The 19,622-nt window shown below is 35.5% G+C and overlaps 1 protein-coding gene across 2 annotated transcripts; it reads right to left on the bottom strand.

Moving 5' to 3' along the window:
- Positions 1–2,478: 2,478 nt before the first annotated feature.
- Positions 2,479–19,381, bottom strand: LOC310733302 (interleukin-17 receptor E). Of its 2 annotated transcripts, none has more exons than XM_083554469.1 (17): positions 19,106–19,381; positions 13,336–13,351; positions 13,124–13,213; positions 12,891–12,985; positions 11,975–12,067; positions 11,608–11,725; positions 11,244–11,413; positions 11,017–11,085; positions 10,834–10,900; positions 10,516–10,694; positions 8,493–8,540; positions 8,342–8,387; positions 8,067–8,221; positions 5,535–5,603; positions 4,327–4,378; positions 4,090–4,197; positions 2,479–3,958 (listed from the first exon to the last, which is right to left on the bottom strand). In XM_083554469.1, exons 1-17 carry the CDS (start codon positions 19,208–19,210, stop codon positions 3,162–3,164), a joined length of 2,277 nt encoding a protein of 758 aa, XP_083410595.1. In that variant the 5' UTR covers positions 19,211–19,381; the 3' UTR covers positions 2,479–3,161. The 2 variants fall into 2 exon arrangements, with proteins under 2 accessions (XP_083410595.1, XP_083410594.1); XM_083554468.1 differs by having other exon boundaries at positions 12,891–12,988; positions 19,106–19,380.
- Between the last annotated feature and the right edge of the window lie 241 nt (positions 19,382–19,622).

Raw genomic sequence — 19,622 nt, 5'->3', positions numbered from 1 at the left:
CAGTCTGTTGTTGAGTAAAAATATAGATCCTTATTGAGCAAGCTAGAGCAGACAGAAGCACCTGATACTACATGAGGAAGAAAGTCTTAAATTAATCAGACTCGAATGCCTGATGCACTAGAAACTATTAACTCTAAATCATGTAAGGTGAGAAAAAAGTGATTTTTGATTCTCCTGACTAATTTATTTAACTTATACTATAAAGTATAAAAAGATCGGATCAGTTGTATAGGGTGAAATAAAAAAATATATGGGATACAACCCTGTGGTGTTGTTTTCAGATAGCTAAATAAATTTATGAAGTTACAAAGAAAAGTGACAGAAAGTAAATAATAGCGCACAATGTATACATTTACATTTATGGCATTTGCCATTCTCCAGAGCGACCTACGATTATTGCATTTATACAAATGAACAATTGAGGGTTAATGCTCTTCCTCAAAGGACAAACAGTGGCAGCTGGTGGTGCTGGAATTACAACTATTGACCTTCCGATCCAAAGTCTAATACATTACCCACTGAGCTACTTCCTCCATGTCATTTGGCAGACGCCCTAATCCAGAGTAACTTACAATTATTTCACTTTTTATATACTTAGAAGCAGTTGAGTGTTAAAGGCCTTGATGTTGAGTGTTAAAGGTGGTGCTGAGATTGTATACAGCGTACAGCATACACCGACAATGCATTGCCATTGTAGCAAAATCAATTCCACCCAAATGGAGGCTTAGCATTAGATTAAAAAATTGAAAAATATATAGAAAATATAAATTGTTTGCAACAAGCTAGCTAGTATGTGTTTTTTCACGATTCATCTCACAAAGTGAATGCAATCATTGAAACATACAGTTATAATATATTCAGTTAGTACATTATAGCAGTTACATATAAATATTCTCTAATAACATGTTAAACCTCGTCTTATAGGCGTTATTGGAAGATATTTCCATCAGTGCGATGTTGATATTATATTCTAATTATTGTATCAGGCAGAATTTACATTTTTTTACATTACCTACACCCAATGGAATGCAGTTTCGGTTTATATACAGTAGGTAGGTGGAGAGAGCGATATAATTTTGTTAATGTGTCACATAAATCATTCTGCTGGTTAATGAATAAAAAGAAAGAAATTGTTGTGCATTTTATTAGAACAGAGGGTACACAATGTTTTTGAGAGGACTGCGAGCTATGACTTTTTCGAAATCAATTACATGTCACTGTGGTTCTAAAAACCTTTTGTAACTCCTGGGTGGTGCAGAACGCATAAATAACCCCGTGTTTGAATGTTCACACTTGCCAAGATATTCCAGCAAGGTCACAGAGTACTATACGATGCAGTACGCAGGTTGTTTCATAGGAAACAAAATCTAGAACTGTGTTGCAGGTTCTGAATAAAAACGCAACATGACTGTTACATGCGCTACTGTTAATGAATACAAGAATATGATAGTGATGCTTGTATTAAAGCAATAATAAAAATAAGAAGAAGAGAATAGGAATTATTATTATATCTTAATAATTACAAATATAATAGAGATACTTGCATACAAGCACCACTAATAATGATAATAATAACAATGAGGTGCATAATAATGGTATTAATAATAGGTATGCATAAATATATCTGTGATTCTTGCATACAAGCATCACTAATAATAATAAAAGGAAATAATAATAGTAATAATAAGTATGCAGAAATATATTAGTGATACTTGCATACAAGCACAATTAATAATTATGATATTAACAATAATGAGCATAATATGAATAATAATAATAGTAATAATAATAATAATAATAATAATAAGTATGCGGAAATATATTAGTGATTATTGCATACAAGCATTATTAATAATGATGATAATAATCACAATGATGCACATATTAATAATAATAATAGTAATAATAATAAGTATGCAGAAATATGTGATGCTTGCATACAAGCACTATTAATAATGATGTTAATAATAACAATGAGTATAATAATAATAGTAATAATAATAAGTATGCTAAAATATATTAGTGATACTTGCATTAAAGCAACACTAATAATGATAATAATTATAACAATAATAATCATCGTTATTATTACAAGTTATTTATTTAGTTTTTTTTTTTTTTTTTTTCTTTTTACATATTATTAGTCGTGCTTGTATGCAATGTTAATAATCTCCCATAATAAAAATAATTGTATTATTATATATTGTACGCAATTTCCTGAAGAAAATGCAAAGCACAGAAAGCAGAGCCCCTCGGTCAGACGAGCGTTCTGATATGTCACACGTCCATGTTGCGGTAATTTGCCAATTCTGCTTATTTTCAGGGTCGATGATGTCAATAAAACGCTATCAACACCTTGTGCACATTGAGTTTCCTGGTACATCACAAATAAATTTGCTATAGTTTTGCATTTCTGCATATTTCTGCGGTTAACTGATAAACAATGCTCTATAACAGAATTTCACTTTCACAAACAGGTTCTGAAGCAGGTTTGCTTTAATAGATTGGTATACACATTCATATAAAAACCTCTTAGATGCATAACAATATACAAAATACAAATGGCATATACTGTATGTATTATTAGCAGTAAACTGATGCAGGATTTTATCCACGCAAGAGAAATACAAGAAATTTCAGTCATTATTGCTTGATTTTTATTACATTACAATACATGACATTAAATGCATTATCTAAACACACAGCACAGCAGTTACAGGCTAAGGTCCATGAGCAATGGATGACTACAGTCTCTACAAATTTCCTGCTGTGAAATACTTACAAATAATACTGTCAAAAAATATCAGTGCATACAAATGAAGATCAGTTCATACTGTATGCAAGAGAATTCTGTGCAAGTTAGGGATTGTGTACCACAGAGTGATGTTTTGGTCAATTGAGATCAATTGTAAAGACCATAGGTTCAGTTCTGAGTGGTCATGTGGTCATTTTACAAAAAAGATGAGGTCATAGATTAAAACTGGTGCAAAACTGAATACAGCACAACAATATTACATTTTTACTTTTTATCTACACCATTTATATACAATTTTAAACTAGAGAAATGCATGATGGAGGCAAAAAAAAAAAAGTCCCTGAGGTATACAGCTTAAATGAAAAGTCACATTTTGGTAACAGGAAGGAGCTGAGAATTTAAGCTTTCAAAGTGAATCTTTCTGTCTTCGTTTCTTCTTTTCTAACCGTTTCCTTAACGTCTTTTCGCCGGCCAATTTTTGATGCTGTTTCCTGTCTGCTGCCTGAGGAAGCAATGCGTCCAGTCTCCGAGCGAGCCTCTGCGACAACCAGAAAGACAGGCCTTTGGAGAAAAGGCGTGGCCAGCAGCACCAACTACTCGTGTTTTGGACCCTGCTTCCTGGCCTGTGGACGTTCACGTCCAGTTCGTGGATCAGGTTTGAGAGATCTCTAGGAAGGCAATATCTCTGAATGCCTCTGAGCTGCTTTGGAATACACCGTGTTCCCCTTAAGCCTCGAAAACACACAAGACCAAAGCCTTGACCGTGCCTTTCGCTCTGGAGGCCCGCCCACATACTTATGAGGCTGGCGTTAAACACTGGAGCGGTAATTGAGGAGTGGTTCTCTGCCCATTGTTGTCCCTCTTTATCTAGCCATTCTTCTAGCAGCGCTCTATCCTTCTGGTCCTTATCGGCTTTTCCTCCACTTTCTCTCTCCCTCCATCTGAGGAATGTCTGTTGGGCTTTAGAGCTCCAGGCTATGAGCACCATGCCACCTACACTGTGTACATGCTGGCACTGGCCGAAGAGCCAGGGGACAGGGCCGAGTTGGGCCAGAGAGCTGCAGTGCGCCCACTGTGCCAGACGCACGTCCATGCGCAGCTCCTCCTGCAGGCCGCTTGCTAGAGCGCACACGGCCGAAACGTGACTCGTTTCGTCAGAGGAGCAGACCAGCAAAACTGGCTTTCTCTCGGCAGCGCGCCATACTGACAGAGACAAAGGAAAATAGATTACTAATAATAAATGTTAATGTAACAATTATTAATAAAATAATAATTGTATTTTAAGATCAGGCTCTACTCACTACTCAACCATTCTTTACGGATTAAACACTGACCTGACGTCTGCCGTTTGACCAAATTGTAAGTGAGGATGCCCAGTGCTGTTATAGCAGTCAGGAGCGTCAATGAAGCCGCAACAATAAGACCCCATCTTCTGTGAGTATCTGAGACACGGATACAGCAAGCATGGGCAATTACGTATGTGTTGCCATATGTTTAGCCAGTAAGCATACACACACACACACACACACACACACACACACACACACACACACACACAAAGAAAAGCTTACAATCAGGACATATGATCCTCCTTCCACGGAGAGCAGGCTCAGACCTCCACACCTACACAGAAAAAAAAATAACTCACCTTACCCGCCAACAAAGGATGCAAGTTAGACAAGAATTAATTTAGCACAATGACCTTTTGTGTTCAAAAACTATTTTAAAAACCTGTAACTTCCCAACCCCAGTAAAAACCATATCGTGCTTTCTAAAAATGTTTGGTCACATAATATATTTTAGAAACTGCTTAACCACTGGGAGGTCAACTGTTGTGTAAGAGATACAACAGCGAATGCAAATACAGATTTTTATGGTTATGAGTGCAACACAAGAAGCAACCAACAGAAACATGACAAAGGTACACATAGTAGACGTCAAGAAAAGCTTGACATGTATATAGAAAAGGAACGGGTGTTCGGGCTGAGTGACATGTGACGAGGTCATGTGGTGTGCAGGTGCTGGTTTTTATAATGCAGTCCATGTGACGATATCAGAGTAACCAGACAGGAAATGGTTTGAGCTGATAGGAAATCTATGGTTACATAATTAGCCACTTCTTATCACAGCTAAGCACATTATGGTTCACTCCTGACAGATCAGTTGTTACAGGCAACCAAAAATTGATGTCTTTGTGCATATATATGACCATATGGGAATTTATACATGTTTTTTTATGGAAAATATAAAAATAGAAATATAATGGAAATATAATGTTACATGAGTTTTAAGATTTATTTTGACATTTCTTATATGTTACAGTGAAACCAGAGGTAAATTTGCACTTTGTGGACAATGAAAGTAAATAACTGACTCCTTTTTATTCTTTATGTAGTGAGCACATGCAGTATTAAAAAAATGCTTATATATATATATATATATATATATATATATATATATATATATATATATATATATATATATATATAAAGCTGGAGAGAGCAGATTTTTCCATTATCTAAATTTACATTTCATCTTCATTTCTGCTCAAATATTTGTAATCCAGTTTTAAGTATTTTGATATATATATATAATACATACATATTAATTCATAATACATATTACTAGACAAATGTCTAGACAAAAGATATAAAATATGAGTAAATGACCTTGTCATAAAATGTGTTTCGTGCTTCATCCGTGGCCGTATTCATTGCACATGCGGACTGAACTTAAAAGTTTGACACGTAAATAAAAAAAACCTCTAAATATATCACACCTGCACACACAGTCCAGAATTGAAAAAGGGAAGAGGCACAATCAGCTCTACATCTCCAGCACCTTCGTCCTGTAATACACAAAATGACATACTGAGCTACTAAAAGGTGTGTTGTGTACACAATATTCGTTAGAACAAATAAGCTACAAATAGCAATTAGATACTACTACAGTGATATACTACTACAAATACACTATATATAGAAGAAGCTTTGTGGACACCTGACCATAAGATGTGTACATGTTTTGTGAACATCCCTTTTCAACTTTAGTCCACATGTGAAGTCATTTGTGCTCCTACAGCTACAAGGGTGTTCGTAAAATCAGGTACTGATGGAGGGTGAGCAGGTCTGGGATGCAGTCAGTGTTCCAATTCATTCCCAAGGTGTTCAACAGGGTTGAGGTCAGAGCTTTATAACAGGCTACTTAAGATCTTCCTCTCTAACCATGCAAAGCATATCTTCATGGAGCTGGCTCTGTGCATAGGGGCATTGTCATGAACATGGAACAGGTTTGAGTATCGTAATTCAAGGGAAATTTAAAGGCTACCGCATCCAACGACATCCGGATACAATTGTGGGTCTACGAATGAACAGTTTGAGAAGAAGAGTTGAAAAGACAAGTCAACTGGTTAATACTGGGATTTCAATCAAGCACCGAGAGGCGATTGGCAAATTAGAGAGGATACTGACACCGTGCTTTAAGACGGGTGGTTATTCGGCCTTTCGCATTGTATATATATATATATATATATATATATATATATATATATATATATATATATATATATATATATATATATATATATATATATACAGTGAGGAAAATAAGTATTTGAACACCCTGCTATTTTGCAAGTTCTCCCACTTAGAAATCATGGAGGGGTCTGAAATTGTCATCGTAGGTGCATGTCCACTGTGAGAGACATAATCTAAAAAAAAAATCCAGAAATCACAATATATGATTTATAAACTATTTATTTGTATGATACAGCTGCAAATAAGTATTTGAACACCTGTCTATCAGCTAGAATTCTGACCCTCAAAGACCTGTTAGTCTGCCTTTAAAATGTCCACCTCCACTACATTTATTATCCTAAATTAGATGCACCTGTTTGAGGTCGTTAGCTGCATAAAGACACCTGTCCACCCCTTACAATCAGTAAGAATCCAACAACTAACATGGCCAAGACCAAAGAGCTGTCCAAAGACACTAGAGACAAAATTGTACACCTCCACAAGGCTGGAAAGGGCTACGGGGAAATTGCCAAGCAGCTTGGTGAAAAAAAAGTCCACTTTTGGAGCAATCATTAGAAAATGGAAGAAGCTAAACATGACTGTCAATCTCCCTTGGACTCGGACTCCATACAAGATCTCACCTCGTGGGGTCTCAATGATCCTAAGGAAGGTGAGAAATCAGCCCAGAACTACACGGGAGGAGCTGGTCAATGACCTGAAAAGAGCTGGGACCACCATTTCCAAGGTTACTGTTGGTAATACACTAAGACGTCATGGTTTGAAATCATGCATGGCACGGAAGGTTCCCCTGCTTAAACCAGCACATGTCCAGGCACGTCTTAAGTTTGCCAATGACCATTTGGATGAGGAGTCAGAGGAGTCATGGGAGAAAGTCATGTGGTCAGATGAGACCAAAATAGAACTTTTGGGTCATAATTCCACTAAACGTGTTTGAAGGAAGAAGAATGATGATACCATCCCAAGAACACCATCCCTACTGTGAAGCATGGGGGTGGTAGCATCATGCTTTGGGGGTGTTTTTGTGCACATGGGACAGGGCGACTGCACTGTATTAAGGAGAGGATGACCGGGGCCATGTATTGCGAGATTTTGGGGAACAACCTCCTTCCCTCAGTTAGAGCATTGAAGATGGGTCGAGGCTGGGTCTTCCAACATGACAATGACCCGAAGCACACAGCCAGGATAACCAAGGAGTGGCTCTGTAAGAAGCATATCAAGGTTCTGGCATGGCCTAGCCAGTCTCCAGACCTAAACCCAATAGAGAATCTTTGGAGGGAGCTCAAACTCCGTGTTTCTCAGCGACTGGCCAGAAACCTGACTGATCTAGAGAAGATCTGTGTGGAGGAGTGGGCCAAAATCTCTCCTGCAGTGTGTGCAAACCTGGTGAAAAACTACAGGAAACGTTTTGACCTCTGTAATTGCAAACAAAGGCTACTGTACCAAATATTAACATTGACTTTCCCAGGTGTTCAAATACTTATTTGCAGCTGTATCATACAAATAAATAGTTAAAAAAATCATATATTGTGATTTCTGGATTATTTTTTTTTGATTATGTCTCTCACAGTGGACATGCACCTACGATGACAATTTCAGACCCCTCCATGATTTCTAAGTGGGAGAACTTGCAAAATAGCAGGGTGTTCAAATACTTATTTTCCTCACTGTATATATCCCTTATGTATCATACGTTCTAACATTAGCATTGACATTTTTAAAGAACACAATTGAGACATATGTGGACTGCAAACAAACAGTATGGGTTATTAACCTACCATGTGAACTGTGTGCACATTTTCTTTTGTGACACATGCTTCACCTTCTTTCACACACAGCTGGGCAGCAAAGGATGCTGGGATAGTGGAGGACAGTTGTACATACAGACGCCAAGGTCCAGGAACGACTGTACAATCCCATTCAGATAAATCACCTGTGGAAAGAAGGAGAGAGAGAAGGAAAAAGAGAGAGAGAGAAAGAGAAAACTCTAGTATCATATAATTAATCAATATTACATAAATCATGAGGTTTAAATGGATCTTGAAGGCTTTACCCGAGTTAAAGGGGCAGAAGACATGTTGGCTTTCGTTCAGCAAAAACTAAAAACACAAATAAAAAAAAATAAAAAATCACACTTACATGTGAGGAGACACAGGTATTTAGGTATTTATACATATGTCTGGCAGCTTTTCAACACTTCATACCTTCAAACACATGTGGGCATGCTTGTCTACATCAGACACGCTGAATTCCTAGAAAAAAAGTATGATGAGATACAGACAAATACAGACAAGTCCAGTTGTTAAGAGTTTCAGGTTGAATGTATGAATGAAAGTCAAAAAGGTCAATCTGAATATTCGATTCTGATTGGCTGGAAGGTGTGCGTTCAAACGTCCGATAAACACACAGGTCGTCCCGGTCAGATAAAAATCAACTTTCTGTATGAATGCCTTTTAAACAACTATTGTACTACAGTCTCTCTCCCTTCCTCTCTATAATTCAAAATAAATGTAGTGTTTTGGCATCACTTTATGCTCCAATGCAAGCAAGTGACCATGATACAGCAGGATAATCTACGGCTAGGTGTGTACGTTACACGTTTTTAAAGACAGCCACTTCCTATCGAGTGGTTCTTATTATGCCTTGATTATTTGAACGGAATAAAACACATCAGGCACACTATCACAGAAAAATAATCCATTATTCTTGCCATTACTGACTTTAAAGTTGGTTATTTTTTTATATACGCATGTTTTTAATTCCTCTTATAACATGACAACAAGGAGTATGATTTCCAGTTTGCTACCCAATCATGCCATCATGCATTTTTCTAATAATTCTTATAATAATAATAATAATACATTTTATTTATGGGCACCTTACATACAATAAAACCACAAAACAATTTAAAATAATAAAACACTATACAACCAATAACAACTACGCACTAATACAGTGTCACTAATATACCTTAATGTCCGGACTATTAAGCGCACCCATATATAAGCCGCACCCACTAAATTTTACAAAGATTTTTATTTTAAACATAAATACGCCGCACATGTCTATAAGCCACTGGCGTCTACACTGAAACTAATGAACTTTACACAGGCTGTAATGAAAGACAGTGTCTGTTACACGGTGTAACAGGTGAAATGTTGCGCTTCCTTTAAGAGCAGAGCGGTATTTTGGAAATAGGCTGCTGCCGCATTTTTCCGCTATTACTGCATGTGTGGAGACCGAGGAATATGTCCTTATTATTTTCTGATGCTAATTTCTAAGTTTCTTTGACTAACCCTTAACGCTGTTTCCAAGAAAAATAAAAAAGCATGAGTTTTGGAAACCTGTCTGTGCTTATATGATTTCTGTTGCAACTGGAGTTAGCGAGCTCTCCCTTTACCCAGACTCAGCGCGTTACAACGGTTCGTATCTAAACAGTAGCCGACCAAGAAAGTCATTGTTCACTGTCTTCCTCCGTCCTTTCCCAACTATCTCTCTCGGGAGTTTATCTTTTGGCATCATCGTGCGTTTAAAAAAAAAGTTTTTTCTCCCGATGCTGTGCAGCTCAGAACACAGGTGAGGTGCGTATTTTCGTTTACGTTCGGAAATTTCATTGGTCTAATTTTATGGGGTTCAGTTTGTTGGCTTGAAGTTTGTGAAAGCGGGAAAAACCCAGGAAAAATTCATAAATAAGCCGCTTCGTTGTTTAAGCCGCGGGGTTCAAAACGTAGGAAAAAAGTAGTGGCTTATAGCTTATATAGTTAAATTAAGGTTTGAAAGTAGAGACGGAGTTTCTGTTGCGAATATATCGTGAGGAAGTAGATTCCACAAATCACTACATGATAATTAAAAGGAAAAAAGAACAACTTCAAAATGTTTGACCTCAACCACAAAGCCCTGACTCATTCGATAATTTATTGACATCTGTGTGTTAATCATTATATGGTATTAGCCTTATAAAGTATTATGTGGCGAGTTAATAATAAAGCAATAACGATAAATTTTAAATGACTTTTATGCCTGTGCTACAGCTGGATCTGCATTCTGCTTGTGTTGAAGAAAATCTAAATCTTCAGGTTTGATCAGATTTGAGAATTTAACACTACTGTTAAGAAAAATGTCTTAAAAACAAACATCTACATAAAAATAGCTAAAAAAAAAAAGTAACCTCTTACAAAGCTTATGACACAGCCCTTCATTAATGCAGCAGGTCTTCATAGCACTCACCTGGTCACTCATGTACAGAGTGGAGTTTTGCACTGAGGAACACTGCGAGTGGTTTACAGCATGTTGCCAGCAGAGAGAGACGTCAGGTTTGAACTTGATTAAGGGGCAAGGATGCGTCCATTTAAGAACAGAGGTACCGTAGAGCTTCAGTGAGCTGCTGTACAACACTTCTCCACCTCCTGTGGTAATAATAATAAACACAAGCTTGAACGATACAGCACGACACTTATCAAAGCAATAATGTAAACCCTATATGATCATGAGAAGTTCTGTTTTTACTGTGAATATCCTTCAAACAGCCATCAATATTCCAGTTACCTGGCAGGATTCTGTCTTTTAATGGGCAGTTTGTGTTTCTTCTGGCGTCTACGAAGTTGTAATATGTCTTAAAACAAAAAATTATTAGATTGTGGATGACTGATTCAGAGATCATGGCTGGGTTTGAACAGTTAGGCAGCTACCAAGATGTTCTGTAGACGTTTTTGTAACTCATTATCTTACCTGCACGCATACACAAGGAACCAATTCAGGAATGTTTAAAGTTACTGTGTGATTAAGATCAGTATTGATCTGAAACAGAAAATCAAACAGAAAATTTATATAGATAAAATCAAGTACACTTTATATATATATAATATATATATATATATATATATATATATATATATATATATATATATATATATATATATATATATATATATATATATATAATAAAGTTCTCTCACCTTATAGGATTTGTTCTGAATTCCTTTACAAAATCCTTTGTTTTCATAGCATAACTTTAAGTTCATGATTTGTCCTGGATCCATGGTAACAATAAACTGTTTTGCAAAGACATCTACTGTTACTTGAAACACTGGCACTTCGTCTTTTGGTTGCAAGGATCTGGATCTGACTGGATGTTGATTGTGGGTACAAATAGCAAAGATGACAAACGAGAGTCAGTGAATGAGGGTCCTTATTATGAACAACTGTGAGCAATACATGGTCTCCTGCCTACATACCTTTTCTTTGTTCTGCTTTTCACAGACATGATAAATGTGACAAAAAAAAGACATAAGAAGAGAGAGGGGGAAAGACATGAGCTACCTTGTGGTGGGCGTTTTACATTGTAACTGCCTGCAATGAGTGTTTGGTTGAAGTCATACACGGTCACATGAATGATATTTCCTGCAGGGGTCATTAAACAGTCATACCGCAACTCCCACTAGAGGGCGAGAAGGTATCACAATGAATATGAGTCTCTATCTTTGTCAAAACATGAATAATGACATTCCATGAACCTTAGTGGAATATACTAACAAATATTACAATATGTTGGAGCTGCTCAAAAGTACACATTTCAGTGTATAAATGTGTTTTACATGATTTCAGTTCATTCAAATGCTATGATTAAATGGCTTTTCTAACAAATGTGAAAACTGTTATGAAATGATGAAAATGAAAGGGATCCTACCACAAGTTCACTTCGGGCATCCAGAGTTTTATTAATGGAAGAGAGAGTTCTGATTTGAACTTTTCTACTATATTCATCAAACACCTCTTTCCACTACAGCAAGAAACATAAAACATAACAGAATATAGTCATTAGTTTTATACACACACACACAAACACAAACACACACAAACACACAATATGGAACTGAAATGACCACTGGGACCAAGACTTATTCATTTTAGTGAATAATTACTTGAAGTATAGTAAAAAAAAAAAAACATTATGGTGCGGTTGTTGTTAAATTTGCTGGCTGCACCACGTTTTAAAAGTTGGGCCAGGACCATGTTTAACACTCTGTAGCATCCCCTCTTAACAGTCCGTATACATCTGGAAACTGAGGAAACCAGCTGCTGGGGTTTTGGAAGGGGAATAATGTGTATTTGTGTCTGATACAGGATTCTAGCTACTTAACAGTCCCGTGTCTTCTTTGTCATATTTTGCATTTTATGATGTGCCAAGTGTTGTTAAATGTTGACAGGTCAGGCAAGTCAGTTCAGCACCTTGACTCTTCTACAATGAAACAATGCTTGTGAATTAGATGCAGTAAGCATCTAATTCACAACATTTTTTGGAATCATGGTTGTTGCTTTCAAACCTACTAGGTTTAAGACAGCAGTCTGCAATCACACTGTCCTTGTTTAAACCATTTTCTTCTGATATCATAACGCTTTGCACTAGGCTGAAAAGTGACTGCAGGGAAAATCTTTACGGTTTTAAGTCCTGCTCCACCTACACAATATACCGAGATTTAAAAAGAAACCGAAAATAAACAAATGATACAAGCCTTAATGGAAAAGTGCAAGTAGTCTAATATAACGTATGTTTTTATTTCTCCACATATCGATCTTTCCATGAAGCCATGCTAAAGACTTACCTGTACGGTATTGTTGCCATGACGACCCCTCCAGATCAATAGGGTGCGGTTTTGATTTGCTAAATCGGCCAACTCGATCCGTAGGGTTTTATTGGCTGCTGTAAAAAAAAGTGATGACAGGCAGAGTAAAAAGAGAGACGTGAGCAGATGAAGTACTGCCTGTGATAAACACAAGAAGCTTTACTGTCATCATTACCAGAACAATTTTTATCCACGAGCAAACTCATACTCACACAGGGGATTTATTCGCAGACACAGACGCACACATGCATCGTAGCCTCTGACAAACGAGAGGTTTATCCGCGGCAAGGTCCGCTTATCGTCTGTGAAAACAAACAAAAAAAAAAAACATGCCAAGAAATAGCATTCAACTGCTCGTCATCCTGTACAAGTGAAGAGAAATAAATTATGTTCCAATACAATCAGTCAACATGGCAATACTTACCGACACTGGACCATTTCTAAGGATGGAGGAAGAAAAAATATAATAAATATATATATCAGAGAGAGCAACACATTTCATTTTTTTTTTTTTTTTTTTTTTTTTTTTAGAAAACATTTAATTGAATTATTTAATTATTGGACTAAGTAAGAAAATCCAGTAGTTATTTTGACTTTTGTTAAATATTGAATATATACAAGAAAATGTTCATCTATATAGGTGATTTTATTTCAAACTTTTCAGATTTCCTCTCACAAGCATTGATTTCCTGCCATGCACTTTTTTTTTGCCATGTGCCTTTTTTCAGTTTTAGATTTGTCTTTTTTTTTTTTTTTTTTTTATTATTTTCTGCCTCATGTCATTTTGTTTCCTACTTTGAAACGTGCTGAATTTTGCTATGAATGCTGACAAAAAAAAAAAGAAAAATGAGTACATGCTGTTTTTTACAGCTTAACCCTCATAGCCAGGATGTTACTATATATTTGAATATAATTTATTTGTTTTGCCACAACAGTACTCCAGCCCACACTAGAGACGTCATGGTACCATTAAAAAAGACCAGAATCTGAATGTTTGAACAAATGGAAAGCTTTCAACAAGTCTTACTCTTGCTAAAGGACCCTATGTGGCCCTGCTACTACATGCACCACCTTAAGCTACATCGCACTACAAGTATTTTGTGGTATTTCAGGGTTGTCTCAGAGCTGACACACATTTCTTCATATCAGAATTCTCACTAATACTGGGAATATATTGTGTATCTATATATATTGTATATATGCTTAATGCCAGCTATAGTTCATATGATTATTTGGTCTTCATGGGATTTTTTATAATAAAGTGAAATAACAGCAAAAAAAAAAAAAAAAGGTTACACTAAAAAACCACAGTGCAGATGCTAAAACATACAAAGACTGATAACAACAAGCTTCAGGTTTTACTCTTTGTTCTTAATTCCTTTGTCCCCAAACTAACTAGTTTTGTTTACATTTTTTGTGACACAAATATAACCAAATTCCGGTTATCCACTTTGCCATTAAAAAATCTAATCGGCATGCAAATATTCATTTAAACACCAGAAATCTAAATATATTATTCAGTTATCCATCTCAAAACATATTTCTAATATAATAATATCTAATAATCATCCCAAATGTTTTAGACACTGCAGTTTAACTAATGTGAACTATAGTGAACCTTTTTTAAGTACATTTTTGTAGTAAAATACATAGTAGTTTGTCATTAAAATAACAATTCATATAAATCTGGACATGTCAAATATTAAGTAAGCTGTTTAAATTTCTTCATATTCATATTGTTTTTGTTTTGAGGAAAGTAGTGCGCCATGGTTTATAATTACCAACAATAATATTTATGATAGCAAACAAAGTTTTAAGAATATGACACCAATAATAATCTGAATATAAGCTAGATTTAATATCCGGTGGGAAAAACACAAGCGCCTTATCAGACTGATCAGGAAGCCAGTCGACATCACGGGTTGCCTCCAAAGTCAGTTATGAAAAATTTAAAAATTATATGATTATATGATGACTTCCAACTAGGCGCTACACATTGATCTTGCCTAAGAATTAGTAAGGTAATAATTGAAACAGGGAGCAAATCATGCACAATCCCCACATTTCCAGACTCCTCTATGTTCAGGGGTGGCCAGGTGAAAGCCAAGTGACCATGCCATACAATTTCTTCCATGGTGATCATTGCCAACAATAAACAAATATTGAATTTAATGTGCTCAAAAAATGCAACAGATGGGCAGCATTTTAAACAGATGAAATTAGCTGCCATCCTCTGTCTTGAAGAAAGACATATTAGTCGTCAGCTGTCTGAGTTGGTAGCTGGTATGTGATAGGGAAAGGTTATCTATTGACTGGGAATTTAAAAATTTTACAAATTGGGAAGAAAATAAAGAAGAGAAAAGAGGAACAACAACAACAACAACAAAAAACAAGGCCTTACTATCATGGTTTTGGTTCTAGGGAAAAACTAAGTGAGAATTGTAAACAAGAAAGTAACAGGAATACACCGGCATCCCAGAACATGTTGGTTAAACCCATAAAATTGTGGTTTTATACAGTATATCCCTGGTATTTTGTGTCAAGCTGTAATGTGGTGAAGAGAAAGTGACGAGATTTGTATGTAAACATTGTCTCATTGCTTATAAAATGCAAGTGTGACACAGTGACATTTTTCGCGATGACCTACAATTAGATTTCACACCGATATTTTAGTGGTAGAAACTACAATCTGGTTAACCAAATGTGTTTCCAATCTGCTACATCATTACAATTTCAAATGCAAAAGCATCCTAAATTTTCAAATTAAACAAAAATAAAGTTAGAAACCCATTAACACATTAATAAATATAGCTATTGAAGAAAATCAGAATCATCAACATTTGTTTTTCTCATTTGTTTTTAAGCCAGTGTCCCTTGAATTTCAGTTTTAGCCCATTTTCAGTTTTGGCCAAGAATCTTTTTTTTTTTTTTTTTTTTTGGAGCGTCACATAATTTCTCATTTGCATCACATGCTAGTCTTCAGAGGTTCTTTGTAGTAAATGGTTGCTGTTTTACAACATAATTACTTCCTAATAATAACTAGATACTTTTAGAAATATTTTTTTTTTTACTTATATAGAATATTTCATTCTATGAATAAGTTTCTTAATATATTTAACTGTAATGTTTTTTTAATTTGTATTTTTTACTTATTCTCATTAACTGTTCATTTTTATTTATTTTTATTTATTTTGTGCAACACACATTGACACAATCAGCCAAGATGTAATGCTGTGAATGAAGTTGTGCAGTGGTGCTGCAAGACAAGGGCAGATAAAAAAAAAAAGTTTGCATGCAAAGGATGTATATAAAAAGTAGAAAGAAAAAGTATAACTACTAAACATTTTTTAGTAGAGGCTTTTTACGTGTGGAATATAGTTAAAATCTGTTTCTCAGGAACGTATTAAGTGGCCGACAAAGAATTTGTCGCATTTTGAGCATTTTTTAAAAAATTACTTTTAAACTTGAAAACAAACAATGCCAGGGGTTTAAACAAAGAAACTAGAGTTAGCGCAGTTTCACTGTCGCTACTCACTCCGTACATGAAATACAATTTGTTTTAAAAATGCATAAAAATGCTAAAGAATCATTTATTAATAATAATAAATCTTAATTCTTGAATCCATATGCTTAGCTTTTATAAAATAAAAATTTAATTAGAAAATCCTGACAATTCCACATATCGAGGAATTGAATGAATAAAGGATGAAAGGTATGAAGATATTTGTTAAAGCCTGCTGAACTAAGAAGAACAGTTAAGTAGATAATTTCTTTTAAAAATTTATTTTAAATGTAAAACATCCCTAAACACACTTGCATACAAATCTGTATTACCCAAATGGAGTCTAACAAATGTAAACTATTTAATTACATTTTTTTTACATCTATTGAATTTTATTTAATCAATTTAATTTGTGCTAATTTAAATGATTACTCAATTGAAACAATAATATAAAAAATATTGCATTCATAATATAGATTACAAAGTCATACTGTGCACTAAAGTGACCTCTTTGTTCACTTCACTGGTTCATTGGATGAGCATATTCTACTTTCCAATATCACTTATGACTCAATACTGATTAAAACACTGATGTTAGTAATTAAAATTCGATTCCCAGCAATTAAACTTAAACAACCCTGAACACCAATGAACATAAATTATTTTAAAAATTACAAATTAAAATTACTTTTTGTATTCATTTCTTCAAAATGAACCTTTTTGAAATTTAAACTCGTTCCACTTAGATATATATTGAAATTCACAGCGTCAGATTTTTTTAGTGTTCACAAATTCAGCATTCAGGATGTTCGTGTCCAATCAAATTTAGTTTGCAAAATATCCTTGAAAAATTACGCAACCTGTTAACAATACGTATGTTTTTTGTATTACAATTTTTTAATGTTCAATGGTGTTTAATTTAATTATTTAAAAATAAATGCTTCAAACGTTTTGCTTTAATCACCACAGTCTCTTTTAAGCAAGAAAAGTACAAAAATGTCAGTGATGGCAATGAATTAGCAAAAAATTCAGGCTCTTGTGGCTTGTGTTTTCTCTCTTTCTCTCTCTCTCTCTCTCTCTCTCTCTCTCTCTCTCTAAAAGTATTGGGCAATCATCTTGTTTTTTTGCTATAAATTTGTGAATGATAATAAAAGAGGAAGATAAGACAAAAGTTAATGATGTCTGCTTCTATGTCCCATATTTACATCTATATATTCACAGAACCTGCAGTTCGAACCCACTCGATTTTTAGAGTGTCAAAAATATCCAAAATATTTGTCCATGAAACTGACAGGTGTCCTTGATTTCTAGTTATGTCCAGCTAATTCAATTTTTAAAACTATTAAAAGCTCTGAATATCTACTTGGTTTGAGCCATGTTTTTTTACCCACAGAAAAAAGGATAAGAAAAGCGTTGTGGGAGCTGTAAAGAAAACCCCCGGACACCGCCAACCTCCACAAGACGAGGTGGAGGTATTACAACCAGCAAGCGAAGAAGACTTCGAAAGCAGAAAACCAGTGGTCACACCGCAAGATGCAAACCACTCACCCACTGACTGGGAGAAACTTCGTCGTGCGGCGAGACAATAAGCCAAAACACCCTGCCAACCAAACAAACCAATGTTTTTTTAAAAATTGTAAATACCATAAGACTCGCCAAGTCAATATCCAAACCTTAACCAAACTGAGCACCATTTGACCAAACAATAACTGAAAGAAGCTGTTGTACAAGCCTGCAATCAAATAGAACACTCCCAATAGAAGAATGCAACAGTTTGGTGGTGTCTGCGGGCTGGATGCAGTTGAGGGATATGCAAGACGTGTTATTTACTTGAATTGATTATCTATGTGTTCCAATATTCTGTTGTTTACCATATCTAGATGTCAGTAACTGGTATCTAGATCCTGATCTATCGTCTCAGATCTGCCTTTTGTCTTTATAAAACAAAATAATTTCTCACCAACCCAACTCTTTCAGTGGAGACTGAACACTCATGGCAGTAATGCTTTGTTTATGCTTTAACCAATTAGTATAAACGAACATAATAACAGTGAACTCTCCGCTGCCTGACTCATCTTATGTCACAACATCAGAATCAGACTGAGAGAACATGGGAGGGGGAATTTGAAAACGGTCCACAACACCTTCTCTAGTTTCCACTCCATCACTAAGCTTTCTCGCTCCAACACAGTGCCTTCATTGCACAATAAATAGGATGTTTCTGCAATACTAATTGCCTTTAAATGTGCTGCAAATATTTCAGCAATCATTAGTTTTTTGAGTAGTCATTTGTATATATTGATGTAAATCAGTCTGTGTTTAAACACACCAGATTTTAATCCCTTTATATCAACTATCACATACATTTGACATGACTTTCACTTCATTTGATTATGTGAAAGTTATAGTGAATATCTGACTACACATGATTCACTCATTCTGATTTATTCCCCTCTACATGATTCATCAAATGTTAGTTGTACACATTTCCATTTTTTTCCCCACATTTGTGGTCACATGACATTTATTTATCACATAGCTTTATTTATGGCATTATTCCACATGGTGTCACGTTTTAACGTTTTTCACGTAGATTTTAATGTATTTAAATAATTTCTTTTTTTTGTTGTTGTTGGTTCTATTTAACAGACTTTACATTAATATAGATATACGTTGTGAAAACTTTGAATACCTCTTTGACCACGAGTGCCTCTTGTCGATGGGTCTCGAGAGCGCGCACGAGAACGAGCAAGTGGAGCGCGATGACTGCGCACGTGAACACGCCTCGTCTGCCCATTGGACCCGGTTCCGTTGTTTTAACGACGGGCGGTCCAATATTCACATGTCGATCCGGGAATTTCGGGACACTTAAGGACCGGGGCGCTTACCGACAAACTCGGATCCAGCTGTACTCTCGACTTCCTTCATTTCGCCCTGCTCCTTCTACTGTAAAGGTGAAGATGCGGCAGGAGGTGGAGTTTAAAGCGTGATGAAAAAAGCGCGAAGCCCCGCCCTGTTCTGTTCTGACTTGATAGAACAACAACAGAAAAAAAAAATTATTTTTATAAAAAAAAATTTCCATTTATTTTTTCTTTTTTTAATGTGACTTCATACAAGGGGGTGTGGTCAGCATCAAACAGCTTTTTCAAGTTTGTGAAAGAAAAAAATTGAGATGTTTTTGTTTCTTTTATTTATATATATATATATAT

The sequence above is a fragment of the Silurus aristotelis genome (genome assembly GCF_946808225.1).
Source record: "Silurus aristotelis genome assembly, chromosome: 11".
Classification (NCBI taxonomy): Eukaryota; Metazoa; Chordata; class Actinopteri; order Siluriformes; family Siluridae; genus Silurus; species Silurus aristotelis.
Note: the sequence above shows the minus strand (reverse complement) of the source record. Positions and strands in the feature narration are given on the sequence as shown.